Raw genomic sequence first — 27,459 nt, 5'->3', positions numbered from 1 at the left:
TATTAGAATGACTAAGCCCAGAATAGCCCAGCTTGTCTAATCTGAGAAGGGCATATTAAATATGGAGGCAATTTAGTGAACCAGAAGTTTCTAGGTCTCCTCCAGTAGGAAAATTCAATTAGAAAGTAAGCAGAGCCCTGAACTAGAATTGTGAGGACTTTCGTTTGCTCTTATGGTTCTGAGGTTATTAGTTATCTTCTCTGATACTCAGCCTTTCCATTGGTAAAATATTATCTCTCTCGCTTATTAACAAACTATTGCATTGTCGTCTTATTTAACAAGTATTTAATAAGCAAAGTGACTTCAAGCATTCTATAGGATGTACAAAAAGGAAAAAATGTAGCTTTCTTAAGCTGCTTATAGTGTAGGAGGCATAGGCAAACAAAAAAATTACAACTCAGGGTAATAAGGTCAAGGATAAAGCCAGGTTCAAAGAACTTCGGAGGACAGAGGAAAGAATTAATATCCTGAAGTTTTAAGGAAAGTTTCACAGAGGAGATAACATTTGATATAAGCCATAAAAAAAAAAAAAAATTTCAGACAACATGGGTGGGGAGTGGGTGAGGGAGAAGGTGATCAGTAAAAACCTAAAAGAAGATCAGGTGGTTGACTGGTGGTGAGTCCATTCTGTGTGGTGAACCATAGGTCTTGTGCAGAAGGGAGAAGAAGTAGCTAAGGGGTGGTTATGAAGGGCCTCAGATACCAAGTTAAATAAAGCAGTTGGCATCAAGTCCCATGAATTGGTGGCTCTCACCACCATTTCTCCATGTTTAATATACTCCCATGGGTAAGTGGGTTAAATAGTCTATATATAGGCTGTGTGTAGTTTATTGGCTTCTTAGATTTTTTTTTTCCAAGTTAAGGAAACATTTCATAATTCCAGTGAATGAGAAGAATGTTACTGTGATAATTTTAAATTTACTTTTTAAAAAAATAAGTCATTCCCCAAATCACTGCTTTCCATATTAGCTGAAACAAGTCACTCAGCACATCTGCCAGCTAATCACACAGACCTCTCTGTGAGCACATGATTGAGGTCTGTTCCTGGTATAGGGAGCCATAGAGGTCCTAAAGCTAGAGAGAAACTTGTCAAGTTAATAAACGGAGCAATGCAGAGAGTAGGCTTGAGAAAGATAGACTTACAAGAAGACCAAGGGAGAAATGCTAAGATCCAGAACTCAGGATGGAGCAGTGAGAAAGGAGAAGTTAGAATGGTTTGCTCTCCTCTTCTAACATAGGGAACTTAGAGTCAAAAACACAAGAAGGATGAAAAGGAAAGTTGGAACACTGCTGAGCTCTCACCTGGACTTCCTTTAAATACAATACGGTACAAGGCAGGAGCACTCCAAGAAAAGTTATGTGCGTGGGTAAGGTTTAAGAAGCTCCCTGAAGCTATTCAGCTCCTTCTAACCAGTGACATAGGGGACCAGTTCTGGTTGCTTTAAGAGCTACTGCTCTTCCTGAAGTCCTGAGGAAGCTTGATTTCCAACTAGATGAGATGCTGGAATTAATAGACTCCAGCTTCTTTTGGAGGGTGGGCCTCCTGCCAGGGCTGATTAGCCCAGCTGGGCTGTCCACTATTCCTGTTTTATTGCTTCCTTTCTCATTAAGGAAGGTGTTGGGTTTGGATAACCATAAACAACATGTCTGCTGCTACAAGACTACTGTCACTTGCACAGCCAGTGGCTGAAACCAGGTTCTCGGGAGTCCTTTTTGAAGATGTAGATCACAGTTTTGGAAAAACAGGAAAAGGAAGCCCTGATCTGAAAATGGGCCGCAAAAGTGGTTATTTTCCTATTTTTACTGTTTTTTCTTAGGAAAAAAAAAAATTCAAAATGGAAGGAGAAATAAAACAATGAAAAATCAGTGCTGTTTCTCTCACCCCTCCTTTCTCAATATAGCCACACAAAGCAATCCTGATGTCCTCAACCCCTGAAATGTGAGGGAAGGGGGCTTGAGAGTTTCCCTTCATAGCACTCTGCCCTCCACAGGTCCAAGGATTCCAAGCACTGGCAGCTTGCTGAGCTGTTCTGTGGGTGTCTCCAAACTCCCTTGTCCACGTGGGCCAAGGGCTGAAGTCTGCTGGGGATGGAACTTTTGAAAGGCGCCATCCACTCAACTCCCCTCCCCCTTCACTTCAGTGACCTCAGCATCTGTGTTTCTCCCTTCACAGACTACATGTTCCTTAGAATAACCTTCGTTGGTACATCATTTCTCACCAAGAACTGTACCTTGTTCTTTCCAGTCCTCCAATTTTCTCTCTTCCAGCACAGGGGGGAATCATATTTACTCAGAAAACCGCAGTGTTGAACTGTAGCCCTCAGTTTCTTAGTTTCACTTTCTAAGGGAATTTTGCAGCTGGTTCCATATGCTTTTCCTGATTTTTTTTCCTCTCCTCTTCTGCCCATACTGATTTCCGTTCCAGTCCCAACAGCACCCAGCCTCAGTACCTCCCCCACATGTCACCATAACGGTCTGGTCTTCTCTGCTTCTGGTAGACACACAATTCATAAAGCCTCTTACCATGTCCCAAAGGATAAATGGTCAGAAAACCCTTGTTGCTTCATACCAGCTACTCCCAGAACATTTAACATTAATACTTTCTAGGAATCTCTCCCTCACGTTACATTTCATATAACTGGCTTGGTTTTGTGTCAAAGTTCTTAAAAAAAAAAAGTCCTACCTTCTTTGTGTGCGTGTGTGTGTCCTTGTGGCTTCTCTAGGAAAGGACAGGAATTCCTGTGCTGTGTGAACTACTCAGAATGCTAATTATGTTAACGGAAGTTTTCCTTGTGCATTTTAAATTCTAAAGAGGCCTTTGTTTGCTACTTAGCATACATCTGGTCTGTTACCTACCATATCCAAAAGAAAAGCAACCAACTCCAGTGTTAGATCCATCCAAACAATCTCCTGTGCTTTGGACAAGGAGAGTGGTCTAGGTAGCATTTGGTTTACTTTAAGAGCTTACCATATGCTAGACACCTTTCCAAGTGTTTGACAAATATTAGGTCACTTAAATATCAGAAAATTCTCCCTTACTATCCCAATTTTAGAGCTGAGGAAATTCAGGCACAGAGAAGTCAAACAGTAAGTCAGTAATAAAACAAGGATTCAAACACAGGCAATCTGTGTGCATAGTCCATGCCCCTAACCGCTAATCCATGCTGCATCACCAATTATAAGAAGTTTTAGATTGTTTCATTCCAAATCTACCTGCAAGTCAGAAGAGAAGTGAGATAAACTTTATTTACAAAGTGTCTGTGTCCTCGCAGAGTCCTGTGTACATAATAATTTATAAATCCAACCATTTTGGGGAATCAAGTCCTCATTTAGGACCTGGACTTTGAACTCCTTTTGAAATACTATACCCATCTCATACAAATTGCTGTTCTGAGTTGGGCATGCCACCTTCCAACTAAGAACTCGTGAAAAATATCCTCATAGAATCAGTGGTAGATACACACATGATTGTCTCCTTATCTTTAACATCTGGACGTTATGGTGAGCTTGATATGGCATAAAACCCTGGGTATCCAAATTACACCGGATGGTGATTTGCCTTTCCCACCTCTGGGATTATTGGGCTCCAGATATAAATTACCTTTCCTCCTCTAAAATTTCCATCTTTCAAAATTTAAAGGGCAAACCCCAGGCCTGATAAGCTGAGCTTTAGCAGATAGACCCGAGTTGCTCTTTCTGGATCTTTCATGCTGTTGTAGGTTTTCATCATACGCCTTTATATTTCATGATCTCAAAGGTTGTTTTTGCAATCAGCATATTGCTTCCAATTTTTTCACCAGTGTAGTTGCCCTTTCTTAGATCATATAACTTCTTTAAAGGATGGCAGTTTCCTAGGAGCTTGTGCATTGGTAGGTTTGGAATCATACTGACTTCTTGGTGTGACTCGAGATGGCAATATACCGTTAAACATTTACTCTGTGCCAGACACTCTGCTGGGAAGTAAATAGAAAGCAAACAGAACGAGATCTCTGCTCTCAAAGAGCTGATAGTTCAGAGTTTCTAGGATGTATTACATAGATTTCTGGACTTGTTTTTTTAGATCATAAATGGTAGTTCATAATCCCACCACCAAACTGTAGCTATATTTGGCATTAGTTCCTCTGAATTCATCACCACATGAATCCTTACCTGCTACATCTGTGCCGCTTCCGGCTACCTCTCAGGAGTTTCCTGTGATTGGCCTAATTTTATGTATCCTTTGACTTGTGCTGGGGATCTTAACCACAACCCTGTCAGGTATTACGCAACACAGGTGAAGAAATTGAAGCTTAGATCCCTCCAATAGCTTTCCATCACACTGGGAGTAAGAAATACTCCTTTCTTCTCTGACTTGTTTTTTAAATCTTTCCTTCCCTTACTCACTACACTCCAGATGGTCTTCCTCTGGTTCTACAAACAGCAGTCCTGTTTCTCCCTCAGGTCCTCTTTCCACATGCTGCTCCTTCAGATCCATCAAAGAGCCGTCTCCCTCTTCACTCAGGCCTCTGCTCAGATACCGCACCTTTCATGCCTCCAAACACTAATCTGTGCTGCTCCACAGAGAACAAGAAGTTCTGGATTGTTTCCTTCCAGATCTTCCTGCAAGTCAGAAGAGAATTCAGATGAATTTTGTTTATACAGTGTCTACATCCTTGCTAAGTCCTGTGTACACAGTACTTTATAAATCCAACCATACTGGAATCAAGTCCTCGTTCAAAAGAGCTAGAGGGGCCTTTCCTGACCACTATCTAGAGTATCGACCTTCCGCTCCTGCCAAGGCACTTTCTGTCAGATTACTCTGTTACATTTTCCTCCTAGTATTTTTTATTTCTAAATGTATGTTTATGTGTTTCTTGTCAGTCTTCTCACTTTGACTAAAATATAAGCCAGTGAGAACAGAGACATCTCTTTCATTCACCATCTGCTGCTAGAGCTCTGCTTGGTGTATAGCAGGTGCTCAATAAATATTTGTTGAGTGAATGAATAAATTCATTTGATAATGCCTTAATGTTTTTGGATGCACATCTTTAGACCTTTTTTAGTCTCATTTTTATATAGTCCCCTTCGGTAATTTCACCTACTCCTGTACTCTCACTGTTTATCTCTAGCCCAGATCTTTATTTCTGAGGTGACCAGCTCTGGCTTTTTTTCTGTCTCCTATATTTGTTGTTTATGTAATTTTAATTTCCATAATCAAAGATACTCTTGACCTTTGGAGAACATGAGCAAGCATTACAAAGTACTAATAATTTTAACACATTTCATATTTGGAAAGGGCTGAGATTTCTCTACTCCAAATTTGTGGCTTTACATGTTGGTGAAGAAATTGAAGTCCAAGGTAAGGTTGAACCTAAAGTCTCACAGCTGCTATGTGGTTGATCGATCCCCACATTTCCAGGGCACATTCTTCTTTCCACATTGGTTATCTGCCTATTACAGTCTGCCACTCCTTTTGCTGATACACACACACACACACACACACACTCACACACACAGAGCTTTATTGAGATGTAATTCACACACTATAAGACTCACCCTTTAAAAGTGTGAAATTCAGCTGCTTTAAGTATATTCATAGAATTGTGAAACCATCACCAACCACTATTTTATTTTAGAATGTGTTCATTACCCCCCAAAGAAACCCCATACCTATTTATATTCACTCTCCGTCTTCCTACTCCCCACCCGCCACATCATTCTCCCTTCCTTTCTCCAATCCTAAAAAAGCCGTTAATCTACTTTCTGTCTCCATGGATTTGCCTATTCTGGACATTTCATATAAATGAAAGAATAAAATATGTGGCCTTTTGTGTCTGGCTTCTTTCACTTAGCTTAATGATTTCAAGGTCCATCATCTTAATAGCATTTACTTTTTTGTTTTGTTTTATTTTGTTTTGTTTAAACGAAACACCTTTCTCCAACTGCCTCATTTTTGTATCTGTCTTTGAGCAAAAGTTAAACTCTGAATATCTTGGAAGCTAAAGGCAAAAAAGAAAAACACAAATATATTCCTCAGTTCTAGTTAGTGATAAGGGAAGCGCAAAGTTTATCAAAAGCACAGATGTTTTAAGAGGACTCATCACTCTAGGCCTTTAATTTCATCCTGCGATTCTGTCTTCTGATCATTTAGGGTGTTTTGTTCACTTTCTTACTTGTACTATTTCCAACTCTGCTTGAGTTGGGCACTCTGAGAGAAAAAAGAGAGGACCCTTTTTCTGGGTAAAGGAGGGATTTTTATTTAATCTTTAACACATTCCATTTTGACTTCCACCATTAAGTTTCGGGGTCTTTCTTCCATTCTTGATCACAATTCATACTTGCATCTCAAATTTTTGAAATATATTTACAACTTTTAGCTAAAAGGATCAAGTACTTTGCCAACTCTGATTTTAAAATATGTCTCAAATAATGCATATTCTCTAGTTGATGGAGAGAGAGAGAGCTAAGAGCTGTACCTAGGGAGAGATGAAAAAAGGAATATGGTTGCTTGCTGATGTCTACCTATGGGTTTGGGAGAAGGAAAGTTATGGCATATATATTACATCCCACATATATTTTGTTCTTTTTTTCAGAGCTGAAGTAGAGAGAATTAATTTAAAATTACATTCCGCAACTATAGCAAACTGTTATCATCAGTTCATGCAAAGCCTCCTTTTTGTTTTAACTTTCACCTTCATCTCTAATCCCTATTCACATTCACCACCCTCTTATACATGCCTTCCTTGATATATGTCCTTAAGAGAAATATATCTTTATACTCTATTTAGTGTTATTGGGTATGAATGAGTAATTACATAAATAATATTGTATCATAAATCTCATTCTGTTTCTAATTTTTAAAAACTCGCCACTAATTCTTTAAGGCCTATTTATGTTGCTGGATTTACATTGACTGTATTGCTCTAACTGCAGCATAACATTTTGTGGTATGTATCCCCCACATTTTACATTTTCATTCCTCTAGCAATAGACACCTGCCACAGTGACATAGCGAATATCCTCATAGTTGTTCCCTTAGAGACCTGAGGCAGAATTACTTTGATCTGTATGTGCAGGAGAGGCATTGGTGGGCTGTAGGACTGAAATATGATTGTCTCTATCCAGTCCCTCTTGTATATAACTAGCATCCTCTCATCTCACCTCCTCTCCTAGCCATCCCTGCAGAGACCAGAGCTCGGCAGTGCACGGACAGGGCTGCAGCCAGCTCGGTGCTGGGGCAGCAGGACCTCTCCTTTCCTGCTCTGGGACTTCTCTAAGGCAGAGGGTGGAATGTGAGGAATCTGCTCAGCACTCATTCCTGCACAATGAAATGGGGTAATAACAGCCACAAGGCTGCCCTTGACTTTTGGAAGATAGGAGCCAAGGGGTAAATGCTTCTGGTCCCCCTCCATCCTCCCCCCTACACCCTGCAACCTGGGGGAATTGTGTTCCGAGACAGAGTTCTTAGAGCTCTTACCGAGATCCCTATGGAATTGAATATAAGTTGCCAGAAGTGGTTGCCAGCAACTCATCCTTGTACTACTTTTCTCTCCTTCCCTTTTTCAGTCCCCAGTTCCTCATTCCTACTCCCTGTTATTGCTTCCTAAATGAACTACCTATAGACAAGCCTTTGTCTCAGGCTCTGTTTTCAGAGACTACCCAGCATACATTATCCCTAAGTACTGCCAGATTGCTTTCCAGAGAATCTGAGCCCAAATCTAGATAGTTGGGCCAGTCTCCAACTTGTGAATCAGAGACTGGGACATTTCAAAATTTCAGAGGGCCACCTTTTGACAAAGGGCTTTGTTTCTGCTTAGGAGGCAGCTCCCTGTGTAGGATCTTTCACCTGCGAGTCAGTGATTTTTCTTTTCACACTTACTGCAATTAATTGCAACAAGTGTTGTTGCAATATACATATACATACCTGCCTTGGTAATTATAATATACCTCTCTCAAACATTGATCTCTGCCCTCTCATGATTCACAACTGCAAATGCATGGACAGTGCACTCATCCATGGATGTGCCATAACAGAATATTAAGAAAATTTACTTCTCAATATTTGCTATTATGGAAACATTATATGGCCTGTATCTTCTATTGAAGGGTGTTAAAACTCAACTTACGTTCTTCTTCTCCTTTCACATTGTTACTCGGGAAAAAATGATCATTTCTTTGAGTGGACATGTATCAGTGTTACTGCTTTTGTGTGTGTGTGTGCCAGCTCTCTGTTTGGGGTGCATCATCAGGAAAAAAGCATAGTCCATGGTGGCCTGGAAACAGAGCATCAGAGGAATTTTCTTAAGAAAATATATGTTCCAGAGTTCGCGTTGTGGCTCAGTGATAACAAACCTGACTAGTATCCATGAGAACGAGGCTTCACTCCCTGGCCTCACACAGTGGGTTAAAGGATCTGGCCTTGCTGTCAGCTATGGTGTGGGTTGGAGATGTGGCTTGGATCTGGCATCGCTATGGCTATGGTGTAAGCCGACAGCTGCAGCTCCAATTTGACCCCTGGCCTGGGAACCTCCATATGCCTCGGGTGCAGCCCTAAAAAGGACAAAAAAGTATGTCCCTTCTCATTTAGGAACAGCTTTTAAAAATCTCATGATGGAGTTCCTGTCGTGGCGCAGTGGTTAACGAATCTGACTAGGAACCATGAGGTTGCAGGTTCGGTCCCTGCCCTTGCTCAGTGGGTTAATGATCCGGCATTGCCGTGAGCTGTGGTGTAGGTTGCAGACGTGGCTCGGATCCCCTGTTGCTGTGGCTCTGGCGTAGGCCAGTGGCTACAACTCCAATTCGACCCCTAGCCTGGGAACCTCCATGTGCCGCGGGAGCGGCCCAAAGAAATAGCAAAAAGACAAAAAAAAAAAAAAAAAGTCTCATGATGTCCTTCTGCTTTTGTTGTGTGAACAGGTAGTTAACACATATACCCCAGGAAAGAAGATTTGGCTTGAAGGTGTGGTGACAACCTCAGCTGGAGGCACAAACAATCTATCAGATTCCTATGCTGCAGGATTCTTGTGAGTAACACTTGCAATTTCACTCACAAGGGCTTTGAGGAAAGAAGGACAGTGAAATTGCTCATTATTCTGCTCTTTGCGTGGGGTGGAGGTTTGTTTCCCATTGGAAATTCTTCATCCATTTATTTTTAAATGTTACAGTAACCATTCAGCAAATAGTTAGGGACTTGTCTAGATACTCAGCTCTCAGTTATAGACATTAAAACAAAAATAATAATAGTGGTAATAATCGTGATAGTAATAAGGGCTTTACTTTATGTCTACAGTATAAAACTCAATATAGATAACATACATTTTCTCATCTAATTTCCACCACAGTCCTGGGAGAGAGATAAGATTAAGACATGTGACACAGACAAACCCCTCAGGACTGCAGACTAACCAAGTGACCTATTCCTGATCCCATCTAGTCTGTGGTCCTGTTTTTTTGTCTGAGCAAAGTTCTCCTAAGAACTGCCTCCCTGCCCCCAACTACACATTTTTTTTGCTACCAACAGCCGCTCTTAATTATACAGCTATAGTTCCTCTCCATTAAGGCAGCTTCTCTAATACAGTTGTGAAGGACAAGTCAGGCTGTCCTGTAGATGGTGTTCACAGATGGAATCCTGAAAGATGCAGATGAAAAAAGGATGAGTCAGTGTGCTACAAAATGATGCCTAGAGTTTTCCAGCCCTGTCTCCTCACATGGTGTGGCATAGAGGGTTATTTAGTGAGCCTCCTTCAGAGGAAGGAAATGGAAGTGAATCAGCATTAGATACAGTGTTGCTGAGGGTCTTCTTTCAAAAATATTCTCCTCACCTGGTTCTACTGTGAGAAGCCAGGATGGCAGTCGGCACTACAGGAGGCTCCTTGAGTCAGAAGATGAATGGCCTTTGCTCAGCCATTGTAGAAGGACTCTACTCAGGGCCCAGCAAGCAGCCCGCTTGTACTGAGTGTTTTCGTGAGTATTCTTCCCTTTAGAGACTGATGTGAAATGAAAAACACCCAGGCCTTCATTGAGAGAGATCTGCCTTTTCATGAGCATCAGCCAAATATCCATAGATCTCTGCAGTCACTTTGCAAACATAGATAACTTAATTGTTTAAAATTTTGGTTGTAGTTCAGATGTCCAATGCCTGCTTGACACAGATCAAATGAACCAGCTCATTCTCCTTCTAGTCTTCTCTTTTACTTCTTTATCACCCATTTACTCTCAACTCCACTGGCAGTACCCAGATACATTCCCTCTGAATCCAGTTCTCCACAGGGCATAAATTGTTTCCTGGGGGGAAAAAAAGAATGTAAAGCATTCCAGGAAGCTTCAGAAGTCTAGCAAAGAATTGGAAAGAAAGCAACTTGCAACCCTTTTTCAGAATATGGCATAAATAGAAGCTTACCAGGACACGTACACATGCATGCACAAATTAGAATTCTCCACTGCCAAGTATTCAAGGGTGTTTCTTCCAGTCAGGGCTTTGAGAATCTTTGATGCACTACAGATACACCCTTGGCATATTGCTGTGTCTCCAGCACCTAATAGTGTCTGCCATGTAGTAGATATTCAATAAAATTTTGTAGATGGAAAAAAGTGGCTGTAGAAGCATCCTTGATGAGATATGCCAGTCATCTCTACTTAAGCACAAAAGGGACACCTGGAACACCATTTATTTCCCTGCATCAGGAGATTTATTATTATAAGAGGAAGGTGAGGATAACTCCAGAACTAACCCTTCTACTCAGAAAGGCCATTGGGAAGCAGGGGCTTTGGTTGTGGTCATTGTTAAATGGCCCAGACCCTGGATGTGCAAATAGGATAAGGGTTTGATGAGGCTGATGTATATTCTCCCCTCTCATTTTAGAGTTCCTTCAAAAACTCCCCATATACTAGCAAAAAACCCCCCCAAACAAACCCAGATTTACCAATTAATATTTATTTGTAGAGTATATATTCTTTAAAAATTGCTGTGCTAGGCTCTGTAGAGGTCTTATAAATGTGTACAAATGTGTATATACAGTGAGTTACATACCAGTGCTTTACAAATGACTCACATCGTCACATAGATGTTTTAATAAGTGAAGCCAAACGACATATGCTCAGGAAAAATTGTGAAATGCCTTATCTTTATGCTGAAAAGACTGAAGCTCCAAGTCACATTCTTACACATATATTAGTACAATTACAGTTTTCCTAGGAGTTCCCACTGTGGCTCAGCAGATTAAGAATCCAGCTAGTATCCACGAGGATGCAGGTTTGATCCCTGGCCTCGATAAGTAGGTTAAGGATCCAGCGTCGCCTTGAGTTGTGGTATAGGTCACAGGTGCAGCTCGGATCCCACATTGCTGTGGCTGTGGCGTAGGCCAGCAGCTGCAGCTCAGATTTGACCCCTAGCCTGGGAACTTCCATATGCCACAGGTGCAGCCCTGAAAAACAAAAACAAACAAACATATCCCTATGTTTCAGAAGAATACAAAGAAAGAAGAGAAATCAATTCACAAATGAATAAATGAATTAAATGTGTAAATGATGAAGGATGAAGACAGAGTTAGCAGTGGGTGTTGGAAGAACCAGGAGGGCAGTATTTTTGAAGGACAGCATGCCCTGGAGAGTATGGAGTGATGGGATATGTGATAAGTGTGAACAATGCTGGTCCGCCATTGAAGCATGTGTATGCTGGTAACATACTCCAACCCCCGTATAGTTATAGTGCCAAGGGAAATTCTTACTGCATTAACTACTAACAGTGGTATATTAGGGATGCAAATGACTGGACCACTCTTGCACAGGCCATAAGAGTATGTGGGTAAGAGTCCCATGAAAAGTACGTGTATGGTAAATAGGTGCAAGCAGGGGAGTTTGAATGATAGAAAATATAGCGAGGGTGCTTCTGTGATTGTGTGTCCTGTGGTCAAGGGGGATGACTTTAGGCTTACAAATGGGTATTTAGGGTATTCACTTTATTTGTTAGTATTATAGGAATAAGAGGTAAATCTTTAGCAACAAGTTATTTTATGACCAAGGGCAATTCATTTTACTCCCCTGGACCTCTGTTTATTTTCTTACAAAACGAAGAGGTTGGGTTTGATAATCTCTAAAATTTCTTCCATCTGTACATTCCTGCTTAAAATAATCTCCTTTAAAGTACTAAGTAAATTTGATGGGTGTTGGGGGGTTGGTGTGTATGTTAGCCAATTTCTATAGAGCTTGCCATATGCCACTTTTAAATGTATTGATGTAGCTTTTTTCCTCCTGCTATTTAGATGGTTGAACACTTTAGGAATGCTGGCCAATCAGGGCATTGATGTTGTGATACGGCACTCATTTTTTGACCACGGATACAATCACCTCGTGGACCAGAATTTTAACCCATTACCGGTAAGTGTGAGATAAAGATTCCCAACTCCTTTTCTGTGTTCTTCAGTTCTTTTGATCATGCTTTGTTCCACACTGGGAGAACTTTTCTCCTCCTTCTGTTACCAGTTAATTTCATAAATCGGATAGAAGCATTCTTAACTCATTTTACAGACTCTTGGCTTCACTTTCCACATATACCCCAATATGTATACGTGTATGTACATATGCATTTATGCATATACACATATATACATTTATATATACTTATATATTTATTTACTGCCATTATTTTAACAAACCTTGTGCAGTTGAGATTCCACATCTACTAGTGGCCCGTTTGAACTCTGCTTGAGAGTGAATTTTTCCAGATTGTTTCCTTTTAATGCTAATAGGAGACATTAGTTAATGTCAGATGCAACATGTTGAAAGCAGATGGGAGAGTGTTGGCCAAGATCAGATACAGTGGGAACCCATCCCTTGGAGAGTGGCTGAAGTGCACTTAGACTAGGTGTTGATCCCTGTGTAATAATGAGGGGACTTGCCGAGGGCATCACCTTCTCTAGGAAAGCAAAGGAAAGGGAAGGCTAAAGAAGAATGGTCAAAGCAGAGATCTGGGTTTGTCCAGTGTCTTCACTGACCAATCAAGGAAATCCCACTTAGTCCAGAAAAACTGTACTTATCAGAAATATTACATGGGTTATCCTTCTCACAGATGTATTGGTCATGGTAAAAGGTCAGAGTCCTCTCATTAACTCACAGAACAACAGAGCTGGGATTCCTCTTCACAATGATCCAGTTCTACCTCGTGTAACAGAGGGACTGATAGCCCAGCCTGTGGGGGAAGGAGACATGTACAGACAGCCCTTGAACCTGTCCCTGTGCTCTGGTCCAGTGCTTCTCCCACAGAATTACTGCTGCCCTGGACTCCACAGTAAACAAACCCAACTGGAACCAGTGAGTGTTCCTGCCATTTGCTTTCCTCTGCCCGTTTCAACCCTCGCATTCTTCTCATCACCCCAGCCCTGAACCAGGTGGCCTCCAAGCCCAGAGCACAGACTATCTTAGCACTCAACAGCACCATTTCCATGTCTGAAAAGCATCCCTCTAGACTACTAAGTAATTATTGTATTCCTGATTGTTCATGACTTGAGATAAATCACAAATGTTAAAGCTGACTGGCACAGTTGCTTTTATTCACAGGGCCGGGATACCTCCCTCTCACTGTGTGGGTTGCAGAGGGATGGTGAGGGAATTTTCAGTTTGGAACCATAGAAGGTTTTGTTTGTTGTTTGTTTTGAGCTCATAAACTTGTAATGATAAAACAAAATAATAATTAGAAAAGCATCTATCGAAATGCAAGCACTGAACAAATAAATATCACACAAATGTAAATATTTATTGACCATCAGGCACTGGGGAGGAGACCAGTAGTGGATGACTGGATAAGGAGATAATAGAATACTATAAGAGGGGGTCAGCGAGGGCTCCTCTAGAGTGCGTGCACAGGAAGGCTTCTCTAAGAAGGTAACATGTGAGTCAAGAGCCCAGTGACAAGAAGGACCCAGACATACAGATTTTGCAGAAGAGCTTTCAGGAGCAGGAAGGGACTAACGCAAAGGCTCCGAGGCAGGAACAGAGTTGGTGTGTTTGAGGAAAGTTAAGAACCTCAAAATGCTGGGGGCTGGCAGGGAAGAGCGACTGGTTGGACTTGTGGCCAGCCTGGGTCAGAGCACACAGAGTTTTGGAAGCTGAATGGGATGACTTTTATTGTAAGTAATATGAAAAGCCATTGGAGTGTTTTCCGCAGAGAAGTACCATGATCTAACGTACATTTTAAAAAGACCACCCTGGGAGTTCCTGTCATGGCTCAGTGGTTAACGAATCTGACTAGGAACCATGAGGTTGCGGGTTCGATCCCTGGCCTTGCTCAGTGGGTTAAGGATCCGGCGTTGCTGTGAGCTGTGGTGTAGGTTGCAGACGCAGCTCGGATCCTGCATTGCTGTGGCTATGGTGTAGGCTGGAGACTATAGCTCCGATTCGATCCCTAGCCTAGGAGCGTCCATATGCTGCAGGAGTGGCCCTGGAAAAGGCAAAAAGACAATAAATAAATAAATACATAAATACATAAATAAATAAAAAGATCACCCTGGTAAAATTAATGCATCAAATGTTGGTTACATGTTTAATAATGTGAATAATATTTGATTTAGGGACCACTTTCATGTACCACACATCAATAATATTCTGAATGCTCTGTCCTTCCTTCCCTCTTTCCTTCCTTTTTCCTGTCTTTCCTTCTTACCTTTATTCCTTCCTTCACACATTCAAATCTCATTTACTCCTCCTGATCATGTACTTTATACTGATCACTGTTCCTGGCAACGTGCCACTGGATGAACCAAAACGACGAGGTCCCTGACCTCTTGCAGCTTATCATCTAGTGAAGTGTACTGAAAAATGGAAAGTATATAAGCACATGAATAAGATAAATGCACTTTGTCATAATTGCTCTAAAGAAAGTCTAGTGAGATAAGTATGATTATTTATACTTATTTTGATGAAGAGAAACTAGGGTTTCTCTAGTTGCATATCAGCTCTCTGTACCTTTGCATGGCCATGTGTATGTTAAGTAACTTATCCAAGATTAGACAGGTAATAAGAGCTGTGTGTCCTGCACACTCTCTTTGGTGTCTGTGCTGCGGTCTGAGGCCACTGTTTGCATCAGAATTGAGTCCAGAGGTGGAAAGGGGCATCTTGAGGAACTGGAGAGAAGAACACGTAGGCTGGAAAAAAATGGTCTTTGGGTGACTGGACAGGTTTGATTTCTAGGGTTGGACACACCCAGATTGCACATCAGCTCTCTGTACCTTTGCATGGCCATGTGTATGTTAAAGATGCAAGTTCTCATGGCTTTGTCCTCCCCAAATGAGAGATAATGCAGGTGACTTCCTTTAAAAGCATAGCTCGGGACACCTCGGTTGATAGGTATAGCACAGCGCAGAAGCTCATTGGAGATTAAAACAAGTCCTACTGATTCAGCACAAAGACTCAAATGATCTGGGCAGCTGTATTTATGGAAATACCAAGCTCTAATAATAATAGTAATAATAATAATAATAAACCTGTGTGTAAAAGCACTTTAAAAGGTGGCAGTCTTTTTATCTTTCTTTGCATTAATACATTCTTCACCTTATGAGCACAGAACTTGGCAGCTGGGAGAGTGTGTCCTAAGTCTTCTGGAAAGAATTTACTAGGCTAGACCAGGGCACCAACCTGACAGACCTTGTCAGCAAGCCCCTGGGATGGGATGTGTAATGGAGACAGACTTAACAGTCATATTGGTTGCCACTTCAGAGAGTTGTGCCGTTGATATCCAAACACTGCCAGTAAAAAACTTGTGGATTTTACATTGCGATTAAATCTTTGAGAGTGTTAAGAGTTTAGGGCCTTAGTGAGTTGTGTTTTGGTTGCCTCCCAGAAAAAAATCAGTATTTTCTATTCCATTCCTACAAATCAGCTCACTGAATTTCAGGAAAAGACATTATTAGCAAATACTGGGGTTTTTTTCTGTTATTGTTGTCATAGGGTCTTAGCCCAATGGTTCCTCAATCCATATCCCATATTATCCCTCCACCCACCCAGTCAACTTTGATTTGAATTTGTAGGATTCCAGCCCAGCTCGGACAGGGCCATTCTAATAGCGCCATTGCAATCTAAGGTAAGAGAGAATGTGAAGGTGGTCCTTTAAAAAAAAAAAAAAAAAAAAAAAAAACTTGTCTTGAGAAAAGTTCATTTTCAACTGCATCCCATGTTCTTTCTGGCTGTTCCTCTAGAAAAGTGCCAGCTTTTCTCCTGTTGTGAGTTTTTCCTTCTCCTGGGAAGAGGAGAACATTTAGTTCAGCAGTGCTTCATCACTCAACTCCCACCCCTTTCCCTTGACCTCCTTGTCATTGGGAAAGAGGGAATGTGTGAGTCTCCACAGCCTGTCAGCCAGTCACGGACTCCCTTGGGAATAAGGGATGTTTGTGCAGAAGAGTTCTGCACATTCAGTGGACATAGTCCAGACCCCACCAGCCGTGGGCATTTCTCCTAAGAGAGGGTTTGGGAATTTAGCTTGTTGCTTTTTTAAAGAGCTTGATTTACAGAGCTTTCAGGGAAAGGAATGGTGAATTACTAGTCAACATCTTCTTAACTCCCACGCCAGCCTAGCAAATATAATTCAATTCAAAAAACATCGACACTTCAAATGTGTCTGGCTCTAGGCTAGGTATTCTGGGGACATGCAAATAAATAAGATTCGGTTCCCTCATCTGTAGAACTAACAATCTGGTGTGTGTTTGTGTTTGAGGGATTACATTTTAGTCCTTTGCTTAGAATGAAAGAGAGAGCTAGTTCACATTGGATAGCCTTTTCCACACTGGGCGTAATGGTAGGGATATTTATATTTGCTGTCAACATTCTTTTTTGCTGACTGCCCCGCATGGATAATAATAAACATTCAGTTCAGCCCAGTGCACACTTACTGAACACTTGCTCTGGAATACAGTCAGTGGTCATAATTGGCATACAACTCTCCAGTTTATGGTGGGATTGAACCTATAGTGTGGTTCCCATAGCAACATGCCCTGAGCCAAGTCACCACTATTCAGAGGCTGTTTGGCTATTGGAAAGAAAGAAACCCTGCATCTTCTTTTTTTTTTTATTAAAGTATAGTTGATTTACAATATTATGCCAATTTCTGCTATATAGAAAAGTGATTCAGTCATATATATATAATCTATATATATATATATATATATATATCCTTTTTATATTATTTTCCATCATATTCTGTCCCTGTGCTGTACAGCAAGACCTCATTGCTTATTCATTCTATGTCTCTACTAACCTTGAACTCCAAATCCCTCCCATTCCCTCCACCCACCCCCTGGGCAACCACAAGTCTGTTCTCCATGTCTGTGAGTCTGTTTTGTAGATAGGTTCATTTGTGCCATATTTTAGGTGCCACATATAAGTGATATCAGATGGTATTTGCCTTTCTCTTTCTGACTTACTTCACTTAGTATGAGAATCTCTAGTTGTATCCACGTTGCTGCAAGTGGCACTGTTTCATTCTTTTATATGGTTAAGTAATATGCCATTGTATATATGCACCACATTTTCTCAAGGCATTCATCTGTTGGTGGACATATAGGTTGTTTCCGTGTGCTGGTTATTGTGAATAGTGCTGCTATGAACATTGCGGTGCATGTATCTTTTCGAATTATCGTTTTTTCCAGATACATGCCCAGGAGTGGGATTGCTGGGTCATATGGTAGTTATATTTTTAGTTAAGAAACTCTGAATCTTAATGGTGCCTACATAACTCTACTTGTTAGCCTGACACAGGGATGAGATCCTGGGTGCTCCATCTTTGTCTTCCATTGCAACGTTAGATAGTGGCTTTATGCACTACACAGCCATGGTATGGACACAGGATCAGCTTAAATTTGTCCATTTCCTGAGGAAGAACATCTAGTTATAAAACCATGTCCCACTGATGCTGGATTTTGCATAATTTCTTCTTGTGCAACACCGCTGAATGAGGAGGCCTCAGGGGAAGCAGCAGGAGCCTGGTACTATGTCACAAGAGTCAGAGGTTCCAGATTCCAGTCCAGGCTCTGCCATTCATTAAATGTGTATCTTTGGGTTCCAATTTTCTCATCACTCAAATTGCAATAAAAATGTCTCCTCTGTCTGCCTCCAAAAGATATTGTTATAATCCTTAAGAAAACTAGATATGACAATAAGATTCTGATTTGCTGTCACACACACATAGAAAAGCCCTGGAAGGGACGACATCTGAATGTTAAGAGGGGTTTTCTTTGGGTGGTAGGATTACAGATAGATTTTACTTTTTGTATGTAAAATTGCTGCAATTATTATTACTTTAATATTCTGAAAATGGGGCTATTTTTAAAAGAAAAAAATAGAGTGTTTGAAAGAATTAAGTGTTCTATTACCCTTGTTCTATGTGCTTGATACCGTGCTGGACACTGGAGAGACACTGTCCTTGGCCTCAGGGAACTAACATTGTGGGTGGGAGACAAGACTGTGCTTTGACAGGACAGAAGATGAACAGAAGCCATCCTGGGGGGAGGACAGGCATGCGGCATCAAGGAAGGCTCTCTGGAACTGGATCTTGAAGGAGAAGGCAAGTTAGCCATAGGGAGAAGAGTTTGGGGTCTGGGGAGAATCTTCCAGATGGAGGCAATAGCATGTACAAAGGGTACAAAGACATTAATTTTCCAGAGTCATGGTGGATGGATTATGAAAAATTACTTAGGAAAGCTTTTACCATCACTGTCTGCTGGCCACACAGGGTGTGTGAAAATTATGGCATTTCAAAGCTCTGGAGGTGGTGGGGCAGGGGTGGTGTGAAACCACGCCAAACCAGCCGATGACCTGTTTCTTAGTGCAGCCTCCTTTCTCTTTCTTTTCTTTCCCGTGGGAGCCATCAGGAAGATGAAAGAAGCAGAGAGTACCTGTTTAGGGGTAACTGTGATGTGAAACCCAATCCTCTCATTAGAGGCCCTGACAAAGACTTCTCCATGTGCAACCTTCCTTTGTGGGAACCTGTGGCTGCTGAGAGAAGGCCTCCTCAGCTGCAGGATCAATCACTGGGACTCAGGCCGGCTCCGTGTCAGTAGCTGAAGCGCCTGGGCTGCATGCCCAGCGGGCATGACTTGCTTCTTTCCTCCTCTCTGCCTCTAAACCCGGGCCTCTTGCATCAGAGCCTATGCCTTCACCATCTGACCAGGCAAGCAGCTCTTTGCCCCTAATGCTTTAGACAGAAGCCCCTCTGATTTTTAACTGACAGTCCTCCTTTCCTTGCTTCCTTATCATCCTGAGTGGTGGGCCTGGGATGTCTGTGACACATGTCCCCAGTTTAACAGCTCACCTTGGTGGCATCTGCCTCAGGAGGTAGAAAGAGCTCTGTCCCTGGAATCAGGAGATGCTGGCTGCAGGGCAGCCCCACAGCGTTCAGGTTGCTAGTCTGCATTTCCTGCTTTGTAAAACGGGGGCTAACTGTGCTGGGGTTGGGGAGTGGGGAGTATTCGAATGTAGTGCTTAAAAGTGTTGGCTTTGGAATCACAGTGACCTGAGTTTCAAACCCAGCTCTGCCATTTACTGCTGTGTCCCTGGACAGCTTACTAAACCTCAGCACTCATCCATTTCCCCTCATAAAATGGAGACAATAATAACGTCTCTCTCAGAGCATTGTTGGAAAGGATTGGAAGAGCCAATGCATATGTATCTTTTATCACATAGTATGTACTCAGCAAATGTCAGCTGCTGTTGTTATTTATAAAGTTACTTTGTAAAATGTCAAATTCTTTAAGTTGTAATAATTATCATTAACAACTTGAATGTAATGTGGCAAGATAATATATATTTGAATATTTGTATAGATGTCTGGAAATCAATCAAGTAACAATAACTAAAGTATGAAAAGTAGATTTTTTTTTGGTAAAAAGTTACCAGAAAATTAAAATAAAGGGGGGAGACTGTGATTCCTGCACTTGAAAAGAATGGACTGCAAATGGTTAAAGGCAAACTAAAAATTACATTTTGTTTTCCTCCAGAGAAAATGCTGCCAGCCTTTCCCAGTGAAGGCAATTAAGGCAGTAACCACACTGCAATATTAGCTCTAACACCTTCATTTGGTATTTATAAATGGCCCAATAAACCCTGGAAATCATGTATGTCTCAGCAAAGTGCTAATGACAGCACATTATGTGAATCACTGAGAAGCAACAATTGAAACTCTTACTTTGCCATCAACCATTTATATTGTTTCCAGATTGCAATACTGAGGGATTACAGCTACAGCAAATTGTGTGGCAACCTAAATAAATTAGGGAGTGGGGGAAGAAGCAATTACAGCCTCATTGCATTTGAGTTTACGAGCTTAAGTGTGCCATCCTCGAAGCAACCTTCAGATGATGGAGGAGCAAGGCCAGCCCTGGAAATGAGAAAAGCTGCACCTCACCTAACCTTATCAGTTCACCAGAATATTATCTAAAAATAATCTGACTGTAAAGAGAGGAAGGGAAGGAGAAAGAAAAAAGAAAAGAGAGGGGAAAAAAATGGAATGCCCTTTAGTGGGTTGGAAGGATCTTTTGTGAGTGCCCCACAGGATGACAAACTTAAGGTTATTTCATCTTGAACATTATATTTGCAAACACTAAGGGCACGATGGTGTCTGGTTATGAGATTTAGGAATCAAGAAATAGGCCTCTCATAGAAGTGATCATAAGAGTCAAACATAATACATTGTTTTTTCTAACTCAATTAGGGGGTTTTAGGGATTTGTTTAAATAAAAGCAGAAGTCTTTAAAAATAGAAATAGATTTGCACTTCTCTTATAATCAACGATGCTGAGCATTTTTTCATGTGTTTGCTGGCCATCTGTATATCTTCCTTGGAGAAATGTCTATTCAGGTCTTTTGCCCATTTTTCCATTGATTGATTGGCTTTTTTGCTGTCAGGTTGTATAAGTTGTTTATATATTCTAGAGATTAAGCCCTTGTCGGTTGCATCATTTGAAACTATTTTCTCCCATTCTGAAAGTTGTCTTTTTGTTTTCTTTTTGGTTTCCTTTGCTGTGCAAAAGCTTTTCAGTTTGATGAGGTCCCATGGGTTTATTTTTGCTCTAATTTCTATTGCTTTGGGAGACTGACCTGAGAAAATATTCATGATGTTGATGTCAGAGAGTGTTTTGCCTATGTTTTCTTCTAGGAGTTTGATGGTGTCCTGTCGTATATTTAAGTCTTTCAGCCATTTGGAATTTATTTTTGTGCATGGTGTGAGGGTGTGTTCTAGTTTCATTGCTTTGCATACCGCTGTCCAGGTTTCCCAGCAATGCTTGCTGAATAGACTTTCTTTTTCCCATTTTATGTTCTTGCCTCCCTTGTCAAAGATTAATTGGCCATAGGTGTCAGGGCTTATTTCCGGGTTCTCTATTCTGTTCCATTGATCTGTCTGTCTGTCTGTCTGTTTTGATACCAGTACCACACTGTTTTGATGACTGTGGCTTTGTAGTATTTCTTGAAGTCTGGGAGAGTTATTCCTCCTTTTTGTTTCTCAGGATTGCTTTGGCGATTCTGGGTCTTTTGCTGTTCCATATAAATGTTTGGATTGTTTGTTCTAGTTCTGTGAAAAAAGTCATGGGCCAACAAACTGCTGGGTACAGTTTATCTCAGGTCCCCCGCACCCTGATTCCTGACCCTTCCTGTGCCACCAGCAGTTGGCAAACTGCTTTGCTTCCTGTCTCTCTGTGTGAATAATGGTATCCCACCGCCTGCCCCTGTGGCTGGCGTCCTCAACCAAGCTTGATGCCTGCAGCGTTTCCCTGTCACTGACCTGACCATCGCCATGTGCACCCTGTCACCTCTCAGCAGGCTTTGAAATAAAAATCGCAGAATAATGATACTTGTGAAAGCTGGTGATAAACATTTAGAGGTTGGTCATACTACTCTATTTTTGTGTATCTTTAAAAATTTCAGTAATTTTTTTTTTTAACGTCCTCACGCTGGGATGTTGTGACATATGATAAAGCAAAGTGCTATTTTAGTTGCTCTGGGACATAAAAGATAAAGTCAGAGTCCTTCTATGTTTACAGTTGTATGGGGTGACAAAACATAGAGTCTTGGAGAGAGAGCTAGAGGGTGCTTTAAGGTTTGACTTTTTCACTCAGTCTCTCCAAAGCCAGACCTCTCAGTAGGAGATATTACTGGTGACTGCAGGGGAGAACCAGGAAGGCTTGTGCAGTAAGATGTCATTAGTGGACATTTGTAAGATGAGTTACCCAAAGAATACATGTTCCTGAGAAACTCCTTGCCCCCGGGGCACCTTCTGCTGAGACAGCGGGAAAGAAGGAATGCCTTAGGATAGAAGGAAGACCAGGCGTTCTAGATCTGATTCCAGTTTCTGCCACCAACTCACACATCTGGGGCACGGGGCACTCTAGGTCCACTGCAGATGTGAGTGTTGAACTCAACCACGTCCGCTCTGATGTTTTCTGATTTATTGTCAAGATTTCGGTACTGATGTCTTCATACAAACTTCCCAGCTGAACTGACACCAATGAAACCTTTCAAAATGAAACTAAACCATACTACTTTACTTTTAAATCATTCAGGGCACAATTCCTCTTTTCTCAAGACTCTTATAACCCTGTTATAGTAATTATCACTTTCTTTTGTTGTTAGAGTTGTTTGGGTGCATCTAATTTTCTCTCTCTGACTATAAGCTCCTTGAAAACAGAAGTCATCTCTCATGTCTTTATATCTCCCACAGTGCCCTGCTCATAGTCAATCCTTACTGAATTCTAAAGTTGCTCGATGACTGGGAATCTGGGGGCTGCTGTGCACTGCTCAGTAATGGAAATATAGAAGGCAGGCATTTATTGTCAGTTGATGAATGTGTACTGTGTACAGTGAGATAGTTAGCTTGGTCCTTAAGAGATTGAATTCTGGAGTCAGATCTGGATGTGAATTCCAGCTACACCGTCTACTTGCCATATCACATTTGGCAGATTCCTTCACTTTCCACCATCTGTATAATGAGGCTGCTAATAGTTTGTACATCACAGGGTTCTTGTGAATACTTAAGATAGTGCCTGACATGTGGTAAGTATATAATAATGTGATCATGATTACCTATTCTAAATATATAAAATTATTCCTTGGGCAGAAATTGCAGAAATATTTAACTCAGTCTTCCAAGACAGAGAAATAAAAGCAAAAATAAACAAATGAGACCTAATCAAACTTATAAGCTTTTGCAGAGCAAAGGAAGCCATAAATAAAATGAAAAGACAACCTACAGACTAGGAGAAAATATTTGCAAATGATATGATTGACAAGGGATTAATTTCCAAAATATACAAACAGCTTCTACAACTCAATATCAGAAAAACAAAGAACCTGAACAAGTTGGCAGAAGACTTAAATAGACATTTCTCCTAAGAAGACATACAGATGGCCAATAGGTACCTAAAAAGATACTCTACATCTCTAATTATGAGAGAAATGCAGATCAAAACTACAATGAGGAGTTCCCATTGTGGCACAGCAGAAACGAATCCAGCTAGTATCCATGAGGATGTTGGTTCAATCTCTGGCCTCCATCAGCGGTTTGGGGATCTGCGTTGCAGAGCTATGGTGCAGGTCACAGACGGGGATAGGATCCTCTGTTGCTGTGGCTCTGGCGTAGGTTGGCAGCTGTAGCTCCATTCACCCCCTAGCCTGGGAACTTCCATATGCCATGGATACAGCCCTGAAAAGCAAAACAAAACGAAACTGCAATGAGGTAACCAATCAGAATGGCCATCATCAAAAATTCTACAAATAATAAATGCTGGAGAGGGTGTGGAGAAAAGGGAACCCTCCTACACTGGTGGGAATTTAATTGATGAGCCACTGTGGAAAAGTGTATGGATGTTCCTTAAAAAATTAAAAATATGAGTTATTGCTGTGGCGCAATGGGTTAACAATCTGGCTTGTCTCTGTGGAGGTGCTGGTTTGATCCCCAGCCTGGTGCAGTGGGTTAAGAATCTGGCTTTGCCACAACTGTGGCATAGGTCACAGCTCTGGCTCAAATTTGATCCCTGGCCTGGGAACTTCCATATGCTGTGGTGGCCAAAAAAGAAAAAAAAAATCCTAAAAATAGAGCTGCCATGTGATCCAGCAATCCCACTCCTGGGAGTATATCCAGAAACATATGAAAACTCTACACTGGAAAGAGACATGCACACCAGTGTTCATAGCAGCACTATTCACAATAGCCAAGACATGGAAGCAACCTAAATGTCCATCTACGGATGAACAGATAAAGAAGATGTGACATATATAGACACATATATGTATCTATATATCCATAAAAAAGGAATGAAATACTGTCATTTGCAGCAACATGGATAGACCTAGAGATTATCATACTAAGTGAAGTAAGTCAGAGAAAGACAAATATATTATTTGGATGTAGAATCTAAAAAAAATACAAATCAACTTATTTATAAAACAGAAACAGACTCAAATTTATGGCTACCAAAGAGGAAAAGAGAAGGGGAGGGATAAATTAGGACTATGGATTAACATATATATATATTATATATATATATATATAATAAATAAACAACAAACATTTACTGCATAGCACAGGGAACTATATTCAATATCTTATAATAATCTATAACAGAAAGGAATCTGAAGCTGTACACTGAAATTAGAACAATATTGTAAATCAAGTATAGTTAAATCTAAATTTTTTTTCCTTGGAATGGGCTGAAATTCTAACATCTTGGGAATGATTGGAACACCTTGGAAACAGTCATCCTAACAGGCAGGTTCTACATACAAATAATCAATAATAGGAAACATTTTGGTTATAGTAATGTTAGTTGGCATATATAGATTGTCTAAGATCTTCAGAATCTTTCACACCTCATTTCATACTCCAGGAACCTATAAATTAGTAGTTTCCTTCTTGGCTTCTCTGGCTTTAGTTTTAATGTCCTATCCTAAGTTTCCACAGCTTATTTCTACCCAAGTCATCTGGCTTTCCCAGCTTCCTGATAAAGGCAGATAGATAGGATAGATATACACATCCTGTTCAGCAGAGGAAAAAACTGGGGCCCAGAGAGGTCCACCAATTTATTCAAGGGAACACAGTAAGGCAGAGCCAATGGTTCTGAGTTCTGTGATTCTTCATTTACTACTCATCTCCCTGCCTCTGGTTGGTGCGGCCACAGCTTTGTCAAGTTAAGGATTCAGGTTAAACATACCCACTAGTGGCCAAGGCAGAAACAAATGGCAATGAGGAAGTGAAAAAGGTGGCTTCAAAATAAGACCAAATGATTTAGAAGATAAAACCTAGGATTTAATAGCGGCTAACTCTTTTAGATTTACATTTTTTACTGAATAATGAAAAAACAAAAGGAAAAAAGGAATAAATTTTTAATTTCATGCACAGCAGTTTAGTTTTGTTGCTTTTACTGACTGTCTCTCCCTCTCTTATGGCAGCTATCATTTTGCCTTTATTATATATGTATATGTCTGCTTCCTTGAAAGTGGGACTATTCTGGAGTCCTCTTGTGGATTAAAAATCCAACGTCGTAGCTGCAGCAGCTCGGGTGGCTGCTGCTATGGCACGGGTTTGATCCCTGGCCCAGGAACTTATGCCGTGGGTGTGGACAAAAAAAAAAAAAAAAGAGAGAGAGAGAGAGAAAGAGAGAGAGACTACTTTAAAACCTTTCCACCAGTATAGGAGCTAAGCCATCCTCTAATGTTTAGCCATCTGATGATGGATGGCAGATCCAGTTCCAGAAGTCAAATTAAATTGTTTAGGAGAGCCACAGCATGGCATTTTCCTGAGGAAAATGATAATTAAAGTCCCTTCATTAATCTTACCTCCTGGGAAGTACTGCAAATATATATTCGAAGATTTGCCATGAATGCAAACTGATCTGGACCCTTGCCCTTGGGGACAAATGAAGGAAAAGTGTTGTCAGTGTCCAAGACAGTGTATCAAGTGCCATCAGTCTGTGCAATGGATTCAGCTGTGGCTACAATTTCTGGAACAGCAGGGCTGTAGGAGTAACAACTTAATTCAATTGTTGATAATCTACTATAAATCTCCAGTTCCCATTCCTCTGGACATACAGAGCTGTAGTATTGAGATATTACATCTCATAACATCCCTGCTTCCTTTTAGACCTTAATCGAGGCTGTGATTTCCCTTTCTCCCCCTGACCACCTTGAGATGGAACTGGGAGGTAGGCTGGGAATGATTTACATGTCCCAGCACATGTGAATATTTCCACTACATGTAAACATCCTACTTCTCTACATGTGACTCTTCTGGATCAGGAGAATGTCCTCTGGATAGTATGAGCATTCACAGAACAAACATGTAAAACATCAAGGCTGTATATTGGAAGCCACAACAAGACATTGAATTGGTTCAAAGGACCGCACCCACAAAGTCACTTTAGATTTATTTTCCCTGCTTATTGGTTGAATTCAAGAGCCCCCCCCGCCCCCCCTCCCCCCCGCGCCCCCCCCCCCCCCGCCAAATGAGTAGGATAGTGATTTGGGCACCTTGGATCTAACAGAACCAAAAGAGTTTGAGTTCCTTCCTCCCCAGTTTCCCAGCACACTTGAATGGATGCATATGGTCTTTGGTCCCCCTGGAGAAAGAGAGACCTCAGTCCTACCTCCAGTCGTCTTTCTTCTTAAAACATCTTGAGCTGGGATAGAGGTGTGGAGAAGGATCAGGGATGCTGAGGAAGAAAGCAGATCCACACCGGTACGCAAGGCTTTGCGTTGACACTAATTCAGGTTTCTTAAAAATAACAACGTTATGGAGATAAAAATCGCCTACCAGAACATTTACACTTTAAAGGTGTACAATTCAATTATTTTCAGTATATCAAAGAGTTGTGCAATTATCACCACAATCTGTTTTAGAATATCACCCCAAATGGAAATCCCATGCCCTTTAGCATCCCCATTCTCCTTCTCCCCTAGCCTTTAGCAACCACGAACCCACTTTCCATCTCTGTAGATTTTCTGTTTCCATAGTTCATATAAATAGGATCATAGGCTTTGGTGACTGGCTTCTTTCTCTTAGCATAATTTTTCCAAGATTCATCCATATTGTGATACATATCAATACTTCATTCCCGTCTATTGCTGAATAAGATTCTGTTGTGTGGCTATACCAGATTCAATTTACCTACTCGTCAGCTGATAGACATTAGAGCTATTTCTACATTTTGGCTATTATGAAGAATGCTGTTATCAAGCATTAGTGTACAAGTTTTTATGTGGCATAAGTATTCATTTCACTTCAGTGTATAGTTTGGCGTGAAATTGCTGGGTCATGTGTTCAATTTTTTGAGCAAGTGCCAAACAGTTTTCCAAAGTGACTTCACCATTTTTAATCCCATCAGCCATGTATGAGGGTTCCAGTTTCTCCACATCCTCATCAATACTTGTTGTTTTCTGGGGTTTTTTTTTTTATTATAGCCATCCTAGTAAGTGTGAATTGTATCTCATTACTTTTTTTTTTTTTTATGAC

General features: G+C 41.0%; 1 protein-coding gene across 7 annotated transcripts in view; it reads left to right on the top strand.

Moving 5' to 3' along the window:
* HPSE2 (heparanase 2 (inactive)) overlaps positions 1 to 27,459 on the top strand; it is a 760,216-nt gene that overhangs the window by 615,051 nt on the left and 117,706 nt on the right. For all 7 annotated transcript variants that reach the window (XM_084995064.1, XM_021072270.2, XM_021072269.2 and 4 more), the window contains 2 exons: positions 8,896 to 9,002; positions 12,240 to 12,354. In XM_084995064.1, coding sequence (XP_084851190.1) covers positions 8,896 to 9,002; positions 12,240 to 12,354 — 222 coding nt within the window. The remainder of the gene's footprint in view (positions 1 to 8,895; positions 9,003 to 12,239; positions 12,355 to 27,459) is intronic.

The sequence above is a fragment of the Sus scrofa genome, chromosome 14, assembly GCF_054392235.1.
Source record: "Sus scrofa isolate SSC_HxYL_T2T_F1_AM1 chromosome 14, Sscrofa_HxYL_maternal_Yorkshire_Landrace_v2.0, whole genome shotgun sequence".
In the NCBI taxonomy this organism is placed as follows: Eukaryota; Metazoa; Chordata; class Mammalia; order Artiodactyla; family Suidae; genus Sus; species Sus scrofa.
The sequence above is the reverse complement of the archived record's forward strand: the minus strand, read 5'-3'. Positions and strand labels throughout refer to the sequence as shown.